Source organism: Takifugu flavidus, chromosome 11 (genome assembly GCF_003711565.1).
Source record: "Takifugu flavidus isolate HTHZ2018 chromosome 11, ASM371156v2, whole genome shotgun sequence".
NCBI lineage: Eukaryota > Metazoa > Chordata > Actinopteri > Tetraodontiformes > Tetraodontidae > Takifugu > Takifugu flavidus.
This window is the reverse complement of record NC_079530.1, coordinates 14,608,123-14,623,167: the sequence shown is the minus strand read 5'-3', so window position 1 is coordinate 14,623,167 and position 15,045 is coordinate 14,608,123. Positions and strand designations below refer to the sequence as shown.

The following is a 15,045-nucleotide window of genomic DNA, read 5'->3' as shown; positions in this document are numbered from 1 at the left end:
GGCGGCGAGGAATTCATCTCCTGCCGAAAGGTCATGGCTGGCTCAGAGGTCAAGGCGAGGACGTTTGTCAGAATGCTAATTGCTAAAGAAGCAGCTGATTGGAATAATAAGCGTGAAGGAGAGAGAAAACGTCCAGATTTTCCCGGCGTTCCCCAAAATCAGCAACCGTTGCATCAACCTTCAAAGCCTTGGATCACGATCGTCCCTCCTCAAGGTGCGTTTTCCTATTTTTCTTTGTTTGTTTGCTTTGATCTCCGCCTGAGTGAACGTGTCCCAGCATCGGCGCCGCTCTGTGATTAGAACCTCACCATTTCAGCATCAGGGCGCAGATCAAACGAGGACCTGGCTGGAGCGTCTCTGCCCGTTTACTGCTGCCGTGCACGCACACACACACACACGCACGCACGCACGCACGGCACAAACCAGCGCACGCGGGAGTCAAACCTGCAGGGACAACTCACTTTTCTCTCGGATGCGTGAGTCAGCGAGCAGCCAGACACACATAATGACAGGCGAGTTCCCATAAAACGGGATTATTTAAGTCTGGATTATGATTCCACGTTGCTTTAATAAGCAGGATGGAGACAAAATCCAGAAAAGCACTTAGATTCATACTCTGGGACGTTTTAACGAACCTGATTTAGGGGCACTTTGAGCTCTGGGAGGTATGTTAAAGCGGTGAGTGATGGCGTACACCCACATCCTTAGAAACCACACACACACACACTCACACACACACACACACATAAAAGACATGGTGGAGATCACAGCCATGTGAGAGACGTCTGCAGCTTTGAGCCAGCGTGAGAGCGAAGGAGGGCCGGCTGCTACGGCCCATGTGTCTGCGCGCGTCTGGGGTCACAGGTGAACGACTCAGCAGAGACACAGACAGGCAGAGGAGACCCGACTGTCTCTGTTTGCCTGCCGAGACGTCCTCCCCGCTGCCCGTGAGAAATGGTGGGAGGCAGACAAAACAGAGCAAAAGGCAGATTGGAAACAGTTGTTGTGGGTAGAATCCTTTTTTTTTTCCCTGTGTCTTTATGTCCAAAACAGAGAGAATCCTAAAATGTTCAATGAACCAGACTATTCTGTAAAAACAACAAATTCTAGTCTAAATGCTAATGTCAGCAAGCTAAATGCTAAAAATTTTTTAAGATGATGAACGCGATGGATTTCGGGTATTGTCATAAAACATAAATTATCACTGATTTGGTGGCACCCAGCATTGAATACCTGTCCGTAAGCCCCGCCCCCTTTTGGAAAGCTATTTTTTTCCATCGTTGCATCCACACGTGAGGTTCTGCTTTATAGGTGAAGAAATTAGCACCAAAAATGTTTTTTTGTTGTTGTTTAGTAGCAGAAGTGAGAGATTACGCTTAATCTGGGTTAGCATTAGCGCTACAGTGCTAGCACCCCTGGAGGGGGACCCGCGTCTCTATTTATAATATAAGTGTCCTCAACCAACAACAGAATCGGATCCTGGATTGAGGGAATGTTAGAAGTCGAAGATAAATTGTGAGTCGTGGTGATTTTCATTGTTTTCCAGACATAAAGGTTTATACCCACATCCTGGGTGTCTGGAAAACCAGACTCTTGGTTTTGGACCTCCGGTGCCCTCAACTCAGACGACTGATTGGAGGATTTGGTCGACATCAAGGCAGTTTGGGCCTGTGATGTGTCACCTGCCACCAAATGAACATCGACCCCGCCGCCGCCGCCGCCATTAAACCAGGATCTAAATGAGCGGCGCTTTGAGGCGATGGCGCTCTGCCCGAATGCCTCGATGCTAACGGGACATCAAAGGCTCGCTCGACATGCGAGCTTCATTAGCGCAGCGCAAGCAGGAGCGAAACACACACCCAGGAACACGCGCCCCCGTCGGGCCACGGGCAGATGTGGCGAACGGGCCCCTTTGAGGGGAGGGAAAGAATCCAGGAAACGCAGCCGCGTGCCGACTTCCTGATTAAAAGCTGCCGATTCAGAGGTTCCGTTTGAGTTACAGACATTTAAATGAGTCGTTGACCTCCTGACCCCGCACACCTGCAGTAACTGGTAGTTAGTTTAGCCACCGTTCACACACACACACACACACACACAGTCTGGCCCCTCCAACAGTCTGGGACCCGCCAGTTGCCAGTGCAGTGTGTGTTTTGCTACTCAACGTGCGCCCTGAGGGGCGTGTGACCCGTGTTTGAGGCTGCGTGCGGTGCAGTTCCACAATGGAAATGTTTGCTTTTCCCAACGAGAGGCTGGCACCAGCGCGCCCGTGCGTGATTATGGTCTGGGGCGACATCTTGCTTCGTGGCGGGTGGATCTGCGCTGGGAAATGCGAAACAGGCCGATGAGACTCGGTGTCCTGTTGCCTCCGAAGGCCCCTCTGATGGCGACCGTGCTGGAGGGTCCTGGGCCGGAGGGCCTCCAGACGCAGGTTCAGGGGCGACGCCCACGTCAGAGGCGGCGTGGGGCGTTCTCACGCTGTAACACGGTATTCCCAAAGAAAGGCGTGTGAGAGGGAGATCACCTTACCCACAACTAGTTCAGCTCTGTGGAGAGGAAGCCGAGTTCCTGCCATCCCAGCTGACCCGGGGACCCTTGGTGGGGGAGGGGTGGGGGGGTCAAAGGAGCCACTCATGCAACTTACCTGGGGTATCAAAGAGGCCGCTGGGCTGGTGGAAGATGGCGGCGTGTAGAAAGTCTGATAAAAGGATCCGTTCCAGGAGAGAAGCTGCTGTCGTCTGAGGGACTAATCTGGATCCGACGGCCCGGGAACGACCTCGGCGCCGCCTCACGCAGCCAATCACGAACCAGGGATGAATGCAGAGCAGGTCCGCAGGTGAACCACAGTTCAGCAGCACTGCGGCGAAGATAAAAGGAGGTGATACAGGGTCCACGGCGCCGTGGCTTAAGCTGGGCCTGTGATGGGTGTGTGTGTGTGTGTGTGTGTGGGGGTGGGGTGGTGTGTGTGTGTGTGTGTGTGTGTGGGGGGGGGGGGGGGTTGTGTGTGTGTGTGTGGTGTGTGTGTGGGGGGGGGGGGGGTTGAACATTTCAACAGGGTGCAAACACGACGGACTAATAAACTGCGGGACCAGAGTCGCCTCTTCTGCTCCACCCAGACTTCAGAGGTCCGATTACCATGAAAAGCAGGAATCTGCGGAGGGGCTGAACATGTTGACGCCATCAGTTAGCAAAGCAACCCCCCCCCCCCCCGTTTAACTGCCCCCCTTCCCACCCCTGGAAACTGTGACCCTGCATTCAAACTGCCTGATTGTCACCAGACGGGCCTGAGAGCGCTTTGAGAGCAGGGACGGAGGTCCGATGGGGGGGGGGGTGGCCCACAAAAGCCTTCTGTTGCAGCCTTGGGGTGGGGTTACCTGCCCCGCTCTGTGTGTGTGTGTGTGTGTGTGTGTGTGTGGGGGGGGGGGGGTAGGTCCGGCTGGAGACACGACGCTCCAGATGTTCTCATCTCCAAATAAAGGATTTTTCCATTCATTCACTTTTGTTGACTTGTTTTGAGAATGTAAACAGTCGCTGCTCGTCCCCGATGTTTCCTTCTGTCCGTTTACTTTCCGATCTCCATCTGACGCGACCGACACTCGACTCCAGACCTTCCGACAGAGGACCACACCTCAAAAAAGGAACCATTTGTCCTCCAAATCCTCCACAGATGCTGGAGACGGAACAGAAGAATTCCGTATCAAACGAGTCCATTTGAACTCGTTTTTTGTGAAGTGCTTTGAAGTAAAAAGATCAAAGCGTGATCAAAGACAAGTTGGCCGGAGGGCTTCTGGAATTTTCTGAATGTAACTACAGAGCCGTTAATTGTGGCGTGCAGACAGAGGAAAGCACCTGAGCTCAGGTGAGTCCGGCAGACACGAGGGACGACACCCGCTTTAGTGTTAAAATGACACTTTACTTCTGCACAAAACATCCAGGTACAATTTCAATAGAAAAATAAAACTGCGCTGGAGCTGAATGGAGTTGTGCTTCTTGGAATGACCCTAACGGGGGCGCGCGGAGGGACGCCGTCCTGTCCACGCGTGGCCGACTCCCTCGGGGGGGCGACACATTCATTGCGCTTATCTTTTGGTTGCCGTGGTGAAGCTTCCTCAGAGGAGAGAAGCCGGACGCTCCCGGTAGAGAACCGACGACCTGCTGCGGGAGTTGAGTGGGCGGAGCCTGGAGGGTGCAGGCAGCAGGAAGGCCAACGAGCGGCAGGAGTCATGCATAGCCGTGTGTGGTGACGAGAAGGGAAAAAAAACGGCCAAATACGGACAAACTGAAGACGCGTGTTTGCGGTTACACAGCAGATTTGGACCATTTGTGAGGAAACTCTGCCAGAACCACAAGCATTCTTTCCGAAATTAGTTTCTTTTAAATATACTTTTTGTTTTTAATGAATTCTCTTGCACATAAATATTATTGCTCATTAGAAAAACTGAACCTCAACAACATACTGGCACTGAAATCTACAATGTGGCGTCTTTTGGCCATATCAAAGCTAAATCAACAGCAAAAATATTAGCAAATTAACTTCTAGTTAAGAAAAGGTAATCAAAAGATCTACTGTACACAGGGGAGGGGGGGGCAAAAGAGGTCAAACAAACAAACTCATTTACATGTACCGAGGAGACAATAGGTCCAAATAAAACACAGCAAAACCAAATTCTGAAAATATATACAATCTTTAAGATCATCAGTGTGGGAGAAAGCGTCATTAAACCTGACAATCATTCATCTGAGCCGTTCGCTTGTGACGCCTGATCCAGAGCAAGTTCCAAGTCCAGGTGCTCATCTTTATTCTGAAAAAAGAAGAAGGAGGGAAGGAATTTTAAAAGATGCTGCTTTGGGCCTGCAAAACAGTTTCACACGGTTCAGTTCAAACGCTGCAGTAACTGCTGGCAGCCAGCAGGGGCCGGTGTTGGCCAGCAGGGGTCACTTTCTTGTTCCAGTTCTCCCTCTAAACCAGTTTGAACCAGTCTGTGACCTGTGTATCAGGACCCACATGCTCTCTGTGGTTAAAACTGGTACATGTGACAGGAAACTTAACTTATTACAATGGAAGGACTGCATTTAAAGGGGAAGTGAACCCAGAAAACCAATAAAGAAAAAAAAAAACGTCGGCTGCACAACTGTTATCAGAGCATTTATTCAGAGGGAAACGAGGCCTCAGAACGTGTGGAAGAGTTATCCATCACATACTCAGCGTGGTGCATGATTTCTCATCATTGGCCATGTCGAGAGACTGAACCAGAACATTTAATTTCACCAGAGCACATTATGGGTTACGAACTCTACCTTGCTCATCAGTCCCAGCAGGCCTTTCACCGTGGACATCAAGGAGTTGGAGGTCTTGACAATGTGATCGTGGTAGACGGTCTTCTGCTCCTTCACAGACGTCAGCGTCTGCTCAGTTTGATTCAGCGTCCTCTTCACCTCCTCCAGCTCCCTGGTCAAGGCCTTGTTACTCTTCTCCAGCTGTGCTTTCACTTTTGCGTCCTCTTCTGCAACGAGACACGAGGAACAAAGTTCGGGTTACATCGTCGGGGTGGGAAAATGCAAACGGACACAGCTGAACCAAACCGCTGTTGTCTTCCAATCATTTGGCTTTTTAAAAAAAAAATAAATAAATAAAAGATGTGCCAGTACACATTTGTTTCCATCACTGAAAGAAGAGTGCTGAAGACAATGGCACTGGGTTTTCATGTGGCAAAGCTCAAATTGAGCCAGATCATTGTCCCGTGAGGACTTCTGGCACAGAGTGTAGCTTGCGTCTGTCACAGAGAACACGTCAGGCCAGTTAAACGCATACCCAGCTTAGCATCCTGCACCATTAGCTTCTGCTCGATCTCCTCGCGCGTCTTCTCGCTCTTCTCCAGTTTCTGCATCATGCTGCCAACGTCCACCATGGCTCCGTTATATACGATCAGATTACCCGACTCGCTCGGCTCTGCCTTAACGCGAGCTTTAGGAGCCGGAAGAAGACTTCGGTTACCTGAAAGAGATAAAAATATCAGGCGCCTTTGTCGTAAAGGTGTTTTGGTATTTTTGATGAAGGTTATTTAGTGCCGCCAGCTCACCCGTAAGGTTTTCTATCTGAGCTTCATTCATAGACTGAACAGGTTCGTCCTTCCCGTTGTCCGTCAGCTTTCGATAGTAACAAGATTCTCTGATCACGGGTTTGTTTAACAGCTTCTTGATCTGGAAATGTCAAAACCCCAACGCTCAGAAACACTGACGGCAGGATTGGACCCATGGCGGATGCACAGAACAAGGACCGAACTCTGGACATCAATGAGTGTTCACCTGTGCACGTGAAAGGTGCAGCCCCAACGTGTACAAGATCTCCTCCAGGTCCCGTTCCAACAAATAGCCACAGTGGCTCTGGTCAAAGTAGACGAAAGCCATGAGCAGCTCCTTGTTGTGCGTGACCATCTGCTTCTTCTCCTGGCATAAAACACCCAGATTATCTCACCGCTGTATAAAAATCCAGCTATTCAAAGATCAACCTAGCGGGATAGCTGACCTTATCTTTAGAGGCGCTCTCTCTCGACGACTTGCGGTCGTCTCTGCGGTCTCTCCTGTCTCTGTCGTTGGAGTCCTCGTCGTCCTTGTCTGGAAAACAAAGCGGCGCCAGAGATGAGAAACGCCACCGACTGTTGTCAGAGCGTTTATTCAGAGGGAAACGAGGCCTCAGAACGTGTGGAAGAGTTATCCATCACAAACTCAGCGTGGTGCATGATTTCTCATCATTGGCCATGTGGAGAGACTAAACGGGTCATGTTTCAGTCACAGAGCGATGATGAGTGCAACGGAAGGTCGCTATGGCGACACTTAAACCAATCAGAGCTCCATTCGGAGCCTGTGGAGAATCCTTTAAACGTGACCTCGACCAGCCGTCATATGAAGAGAACGTACCGTCGTCGTCGTCGTCGTCATCTTCAGCGTCTTCCGCCTCCATTGGGTCGTACTCCTCAGCGTTAGCCGTGCTGCCCTCATCTTCGTTCTCCTCTTCATCTTGAGAGGGCTCCTTTTTCAGCGTCTTTTCTTCGCTCTAATTGACGAACAGATGTTACGGCGCCGCAGGAGAACCATTCACGACTGAAAAGACCAGATAGCTTTACCTTCTTCTTGTCCTCCTCGTCCTCTTTAGCCTTCTTTGCCTGTGGCTCCTCGTTTTCCTCGTCCTTTTCCTTCTTCACGTCTCGTTTTTCAGCCTCCTTCTTGTTTTTCTTTTCCTTCTTCTCATCTTTTACAGGAATAGCAGCGAGGGCTTTATAGATGCGGTAGCCAAAGTCTCTCTGGAGCATTTCATTAAAAAGCTCAGCAAAGAGAGAAACCTGAGGAAAGAGCCAGAAGAGTTTGCTGTGTTTTCTCTGATAGACACCCAGTCTCAGCTAGAGAACTGAACTGACTCTGACCTCAAACGAGTGCTCCTTGTTGTCCTCCAGTCGGTAATCCAGCAACACGCTCAGAGACATGACGCTGCAGTCGAATTTGCCATTCTTTGCTGCCCAGTTGGGGTTCACGAGGATGGTGGGCTCATCGGGGAGGATGTAGCGTCTCTCTCGTCTTTGCCGGTCAAGCTCCTCCTGGCGCTTCCTTTCCTCCTCCTGAGGGAGACAGACGCAGACACAAGCGTTAACACACAGCCATAAACATACATTTTACCGGTTTCACGAGTGCTATTGATTCTTCTTCACTGTTGGCTGCAAAACTAATGACCGAGAGCTACACATCCAAACACTGATCAATAAAAAATGAAGCCATTTACCTCCTTCTCTTCTTCGGTGCGAGACGGCTCTTCCTCCTCAGGAATTTTGCTCTCTGGTTTGTCTGGCTCCTTGGACTCCTCCACCTGCTCCTCCACCTTCAGCTGTTTGGTGAGGCGAGCGATCAGCTGCGACTTCAAGCCTTTGGAGCTCAGGGAGCGACAGTCGAGCTCTTTGCGCAGGTCGTTTACCTGCAGGGCCACCGGGCAGACGTAGTCATTCTCTGACATTCAAAGCCTGTTTCACGTGCACTCTCACGGAACCTGACCTTCATTGATTTGGGGTCCAGTTTAGCCCAGTGCGTGGGAGTACTAACGTCCTTGGATTCCCCGTCGTCCTTCTCCTCTTCGTCCTTGACAAGAAATCATTAAGACAGAGAGACAGGCAGAGAGAAGGAAACGGGAGAGCGAAGAGTTAGCGAAACCCTTGACGCCTGCGCCAACTTCAACAGTTGATCCGTGCAAGAAGCAAGGCCACATTTTTCTCTTTTGTCTCGTCCTAGTGAGCTCTCGACTGCGTTTAAGTCCACTGCTACTGAAGCATACACAGGGAAGCTCTCTAGCTCTTATAAAAACCAACAGAAATGCCCCCCAGCTGCCAATCAATCAATCTGTGGAACACAAAAAAGGTAAAATCAATGAGAGGTGTAGTTACGGTGAACTGAAGCTGGTCTCCAAACGGAGTGTGGATAAGGTGGCCCTACTATGATCTATGGCTGAAGTATTGAATATATGTCATTTATGGGGTTTATACACCTATGTCACATAGGAGCCATCTGTCCTTTAGTCCACCCAACTGCCCTGGAAAAACCAAGTTCTACACATGGTCCAAATGAGAATGTAAAATCCAACAAAACAGACAGGAAACAGGACTTAAGGGAGGGTTTTTTTCAGTCAAAAACATCATATCGACGTGAAATAAATCATAAAACCAAACATTTCTATAACACACACAGTTCACACAACTGACTCCACAGTTTCCAGTGTGCAGACGCATTTTAGAATCCAACACTTATAAAGAATTACAGCTTATCTCAATTAAACTGATGCACACCAATATTGGAAGGAAAAGGATCTGGTGAATAAGGATTACAGAACCCATTAAAGTCAGATTATCACCAATTTATGGATGATTAACATGCTGGAAACTGTTTTATCAGTTGCGATCAGGACCTACACAACACAACCTAGTCTCACTGCTTCCACTGTATGTGTCTGCTGGATGTGAGGGAAGGTGGATGTGCTGATGAAGAGGGAGAAGGAAGCAGGTGGAGGAGTAAACAGAAGACACCTAGGTGAGGGCTGGTGGAGTAATCTGACTACGTTGTGTCTGTGTAAGCGTGAATATTGACGTGTGCTGTGTCTGATGTGTATCTGGGGTTTGTTTTTTTTGTAATTCCTGTGCCTTCCTGTGAGAATTGGAAATGAGAAAAGAGGGATTAGCGGTTCAGTGCCTGTTCTCCATCCGCCTCCTTTCGCTCGGCCGACAGCTTCTCAGCCAGCTGCTCCCGGAGTCGCCGTGACAGCACCTCCCACTCTGAGCGGGTAGGAAGACAATGCCAAACATCCGGAAGAAACAAAACCACTGTCTCCACATGAGCAGGGACTGTCCGCCCCTTGTGTGTCTCCTCTGGTCGATGATAGCGAATCTCTGCAAAACGATACCTGTCGCAAAGGAAGAAGGTGCATTGGAAAGAAACATTCTGGTCAGGGCACAGAATAAAAGGCGAGCCTTGCTAGGGCAAGCCTTCTACAGCTACTCCCTCCCGTGAGGTTACTCATTGATTTTACAAATCAAAATGGTGACCGGCTCCCACCACCACCACCACAGCATATACAGAAATGGACCCAGTCTGCAGCTCTCCAACTGTTGTCACAGGTTACGGCAGCCATTTTGAGGAAGTTGATGAACAATCACAATAAATAAATAAGTCACAACCTAAATTCGTTATAGTTTTGGCCAATTATTGACGAGTGGTCTGCATTTACCCTGGGATAGACTTAAAACGCTACATTAAGGTCGTGTGAAGAGAGAATCAACAGGACAGTGAAAGCCAGTTAAATATATAAGATATTTAACACAGGAAAGAAGAAAAAAAATGCAACAGCGTCTTCTGGTCCTGCTTCCAACCAGTCCATGCCTTTGTTTCCCCCATCAGAATGAGATATGTGTAAATACATATGTGTAGGTAACAGAAAGAGCCAAGACAATAACACACAAAAGCCCAAAGTAACTGGTTTCACAGACAATATGTAAACCATAGGTAAGCAAATTAAAGCATTAACAATTAATACATGTTTGAGATCATAATGGCATCAACCGCTGTGCTGTATATCACGGCACAGGAGACAGATCATTAGAATGAATGAATATTGATGAAAATCAGAGCTCTTACCACTGAGTGCACAGACTAAGGTCTATGCCTGTGAGTGCCTTGCAACAGCGTATGGCTGTCTTTATAAGGACTGACGGGTCCCTCTCTGGGTCAGCTCCATCCAGAGAGGGGGACCAGTGACCACCAATGGCCATGGCCTCATCTTTACCTCTCATTCCCACCAAAAACTAAAGAGGAGAAAGAGACAAGTGCAAAGGAGAGCCACGGAGAATGACAACATGATTAGGTTTGGTTGTGGAGATGCTGAAAGGTGACAACAGGATAAAGAGAGAAAAACCAGTGACTACAGTGCGCCCACAATTTAAGACTAGACTTCAAGAGTTCTTTAATGGAATCCATCTGTAAAGATGGTTTATGCTGAACAGTGGGGCGTTGAGAAATATAACACTCCTACAGTCCTCACACTTGTGGCAGAAACATGCGGGTGGTGTACCTTAATGAGTCTAGCAGGATGCTGGAAGGAATCTTTGACTTCCTGGGTGTCCTCCGCCAAAGCACAGGATTTGTGATAAAGCTCCTCTAAACTGGGGTTGGCCAGCAGCATCACCTGCAACCCAAGGAGAGGCTCTAAGAGGCTGCCCATAAAACACCGCTTCACGGCCGATTGGGATAATTATGACTAGAGCGTCAACAACCAACGGACGCAACAGACAGAATTGACTGGTCGTACCTTTGCACTGTAGGTGTGGTTAGCATCAGGTGGGTCCAGCACAGCTGTATTCTTGACTAAAGGATCCACCTCTTTGTGCAAGATGTGGAAGTTGCAGGCGTTGTTTAACTGGAAGGGCCTGGTCATAGGGAATGCATCCACCCAGGTGAAGACGGCATCAAAAAAGTCACTGGGAATGTAGAGGCTCTGATAACGCCGTCGCAGTTCCATCATGTCGCAGCTGGAGCTGGAGAACCCACAGAAGCCAGTTAACGACTTTGACCTTTGACATACTTACACACAGAGTTCAGCTCAACTCACCTATCCAAACTAAATTTGGAGAACTGGACTGTGTAGCGAGGAACCACTCTACGGGGCCGTCGTGGCGAGCGGTCTCTTCTCGGAGAACGGTCTCTGGAACGCTTGCGTGCGGGTGAACGCTCTCTTGATCGCCTGCGCTCGCGGTCTCTGTCCCGACTAGAACGGGAATTCATCGATATGTCTGTACTGCAGCTTTTTATGACACATTATTCCACGGTTTCCCGCCACCTCACCTGCGTTCCTCTTTACTTCTCAGGATGAGTTCAGGCCCCCGGTCATTGCGATTGGGAAAACGGGGTGGGGGTTCAATGCGCCGGACAGGCTGGGGCTGTGACATCATTCTGACAGGGGGCTGAAGCAGACCACCGGCAAAGACATCTAAAAAAGGAACATTTCTCCCTTTAAAGATTGAATAACAAAGACAGACATTTTTAGGCCAGTATCTCACCTTTGGGGGGAGGCTGTGGGAGCAGAGGCTGGGGAGGGTTGTGCAGAAGAGGGGCCAAAGAGGCAGCAGACAGCTGGGCTTGGAGAAGTGGAGGAGGGGGCTGGGATGGGACACTGAACGTATTTGGGGGAGGTAGGGATTGTAGCATGGCCGGGGCCGTCTTCATCATATTAGGAGGTTGTGGCTGGTTCTAGAAGAAAATATCAAGATCAAATGAAAATGAAACATTTCACTGCAGGTTTTGGGCCTCAATAATAAGTTTAATGTATTGAATGAATCACAATCTGTAATAATGCCTGCAAAGAGATCTACTCTGTCAAAAGAAGCCTGGGACAAAACAATATTTTGGTATTGGCTACAACACACTAAAAGAAGGTAAAAGTGATCCAGCAAACAATAAATTCAGAAACTGATTTAGTATTGGTTACATTTTGTCGGTTGTCTGGAGCAGAGTGAAGATCTGAGTAGCGCAGCTGCATCCCTGGTTCATTGTAAAGGCCGCCGAGCTGAGGGGAAGCTTGAGGTAAAGGCTGAGGCTGCTGCTGATGCTGGAAGGGAGTCAAACACAACAGTCAGCAAAAGAGAAAGAAAGATCAAGTCTGCAAAGAAGAAAAGCTGTAAATGTGGACGCAGACACTCGTGAGACCCAGTCAAATGTCTTTAAAATGGAGTGAAACCATTTTAATCATGTTAATAGAGCTTGATGTTTTTCTGAAGAAATATAATTCGTAGATGGCAGAATGGTCTTAAATATATATAAATTGTCTCTTGTTCATGAAGAAATGTTTAAAGTGGACAAAACATCGTCAACCGTCCACTTTTGTGTCTCTCGTGAGCAAGACTACAAGCTCAAAATGTTCTTACCGACTGGTTTGGAAGCTGAGGTAAGGTTTGGATCCGTTGGGCATTCCACTTGAACGGCATGTTTGGGTTGTACACAGCTTCCACGAGCACTCTGTCACCCACCTGAGGAGTCTTTCCCTTCACCGCACTGGAAAAAGGTGGAAAATGAGATGTTTAAAAGCCATCTGTTTACTCACACATGCTCTGGGAAATGGCCAATATATCAAAACGCAGGCAAAAAGAACACATTTAAAGGTAAAACAGGATCCAATAAGTATTCTGCATCTTACCTCAGCTGAAAGAAAACATCTTCATCTACAAAGCCAAACGTGTCGTGTAGCTTATTGACGACGCCAGTAAAGACTCGCTGCTTCTGGGGCTGCGTCTGTTGTTGGTGACTTGAACGTGGCGTCGGGTAGGACACGGTAATTTGGGCCGTCTGCTGAGGGTTGGACAGGCTCATGCTGGTGGGCAACGGCACGGGGGGCTGAGGGTCAGGAATAAACTATTTTAGTGAATTTAAAGGGACTGAACATTGTTTCATATCAAAAATAGAGGCCAAATCATACAAGGCAGACATTTTACCTGAGAAAGTAGTGCTTGCTGAGGCTGTGGAAGCTGAGAAAAGAGAAGTCCGATGCAAATTTACTCATGAGAAGACTCCAAATATTCTCAACAGAACTGTGGCTTTGAGACAGACAACAATCTCCGACACAAAACAACGTAATCTTTAGTAACACTATGACCCAATAAAATCAAGGCATGATAGGCCTGTTTTACCTGATGAGGTACATTGTACAGTTGCTGTTGGGGGGGCTGCTGGGGAGGCGGCTGCTGTTGCTGCTGCTGTTGCTGCTGATACTGCTGGAGTGCCGTGTTAATCTGAGACTGGATGCAATAGGAAAGGACAGTTATCAGAAAAGGGTCATGCCACGGAAGCATAGAACGGCGAGATAATGTGGTCTCAAGTCCTCCCTGACCGACCTGCTGTAGGGCAGCAGCAGCAGCAGCAGCCGCTGCCTGCTGTTGCAGCGCAGCGGTTTGCTGAGACAGCTGGTAGTTTGCAGCCGACTGGTTGCTGAGGGAAACTGCAGCTAAGGCCGACTGCTGAGGATAAACAGACGGAGAGGCTCCTAGAAGAGACGGCTGCTGCACACCTAAAGCTGGAAATTGGGAAAGAAACAGAAGAGATTTAGATTAAAAACATTTTGGAAATGATGGAACAATGCTGTGTTTGCTCAGAGCCACTAGGTGGTGATGAGCATCATTCACTAAAAGAAATAAGCAACTGCCTGACGGTGGTTAAACTCGACACGCTGCATGTGCCGACGCCTGCGTTAGCTTGAGGCGTTTGGCCCTCAAATTTGGCACATTTTTCCAGTGTTCTTCGGCATCAACTAGTAGTCATGTGTTTTTTGGGGAGTTCAAATAAAGAGTGAAAAGTAAAACTAAAAGGATACACGAAATATTTGCATTTGTGTGTAAAGAAAGACCAAACTCACAATGCAGGCTGTTGAGATCCAGAGACTGCCCCGAGTGACCCGGCTGGGACACCGCTGTGGCAGCAAACTGAGTCGCCCAGGGTGGGTTCTTCTGCCCCCCAAACTGGGCCATGGCTCAATCCGATGAGGGGTGGTTTCTGTTCACCAGGCCGATGCTTGTCGCTGAGACAGAAAGGGACAACACATTTTATTAACGTAAGAACGTCAATTTTAGTTACACATTGTTGGGAGATCGTAGTCCCAAGTTATTTTATCCGTTTACACCTAAACCACATGTTCGTTTACATAAGTTCGTATCAGAATTCGAATTTTTTAAAAGCAAAAACGTATAGACTTAAACACGCTGAGACATGGGAAGACTGTTGATTAGTGGCCAGGCTGCGACCTAAAACCAAGATAACTAATTCAGTGCGATCGCGCAAATACGACGAACAAATGGGGGAAATTATATTGAAAAGAACTGGAATGACCTCGTGCTTTAATACAACGAGTAACATTTTATTAGCCGGGCACTATTTTAAACTTTTGCAGTTAAATTTTACTGCTGACACAGCAGCCTCGCGGAGCTAAGGAGCAGATGGGCTAACGGAGCTCTACTGTCAGTGAGCTAACGCAGGCAGATGGCTATCCACCGTATCAAGCAACAGAATCCTCTTGACTGCTATAATCCACAGCAACTCGATCAAAAGTATTAGCAAGTCTATAAATGCTTTATTTTTACGTCGTGTCTGACCTTAGCACGGTGCCATTATGGTGACGCAGAGAGCATGCGTTAGCTAGCCAGCTAACAGTACGTGGTTAGCATTGTTGCTAAATTAGCTTCGTGCTTAATATGTCATAAAGCGAGGCCCGAAACTACGTTAATAGGTAGTGGTTCGGGGAGTGTGCACGAAACGGTCGATGTTAGAACTAAAGACGGCATAAACTCAGAGGCGACAGAAACATTCCCGCATGCAATCTACGCACAGCACGCAGCACATTCGCATTAGATATAAAACATTCAGGTTTGCTGCTCAATGCTCACCGATGTCTTCTACGCCGGCCGATGGAGAAATAATAAAAAAAGGGGGGGCCCAACCTGCGCATGCGCGGACAGGGTGAGTTTTTTTTGTTTTGTT

At 48.4% G+C, this 15,045-nt stretch overlaps 1 protein-coding gene across 2 annotated transcripts; it reads right to left on the bottom strand.

Moving 5' to 3' along the window:
* Positions 1-3,889: 3,889 nt before the first annotated feature.
* ccar1 (cell division cycle and apoptosis regulator 1) lies at positions 3,890-15,001 on the bottom strand. Of its 2 annotated transcripts, none has more exons than XM_057047519.1 (26): positions 14,952-15,001; positions 13,928-14,089; positions 13,410-13,588; positions 13,206-13,313; positions 13,011-13,043; positions 12,716-12,930; positions 12,447-12,573; positions 12,011-12,130; positions 11,583-11,772; positions 11,368-11,512; positions 11,135-11,290; positions 10,835-11,060; positions 10,598-10,711; positions 10,165-10,331; positions 9,220-9,433; positions 8,038-8,118; positions 7,772-7,960; positions 7,419-7,610; positions 7,122-7,337; positions 6,916-7,051; positions 6,524-6,612; positions 6,304-6,444; positions 6,078-6,198; positions 5,810-5,992; positions 5,296-5,501; positions 3,890-4,799 (listed from the first exon to the last, which is right to left on the bottom strand). In XM_057047519.1, the coding sequence occupies exons 2-26, from the start codon at positions 14,037-14,039 to the stop codon at positions 4,728-4,730; spliced, it is 3,732 nt and encodes a 1,243-aa protein (XP_056903499.1). In that variant the 5' UTR covers positions 14,040-14,089; positions 14,952-15,001; the 3' UTR covers positions 3,890-4,727. The 2 variants fall into 2 exon arrangements, with proteins under 2 accessions (XP_056903499.1, XP_056903500.1); XM_057047520.1 differs by lacking the exon at positions 14,952-15,001 and adding an exon at positions 14,661-14,925 and having other exon boundaries at positions 12,716-12,912.
* Between the last annotated feature and the right edge of the window lie 44 nt (positions 15,002-15,045).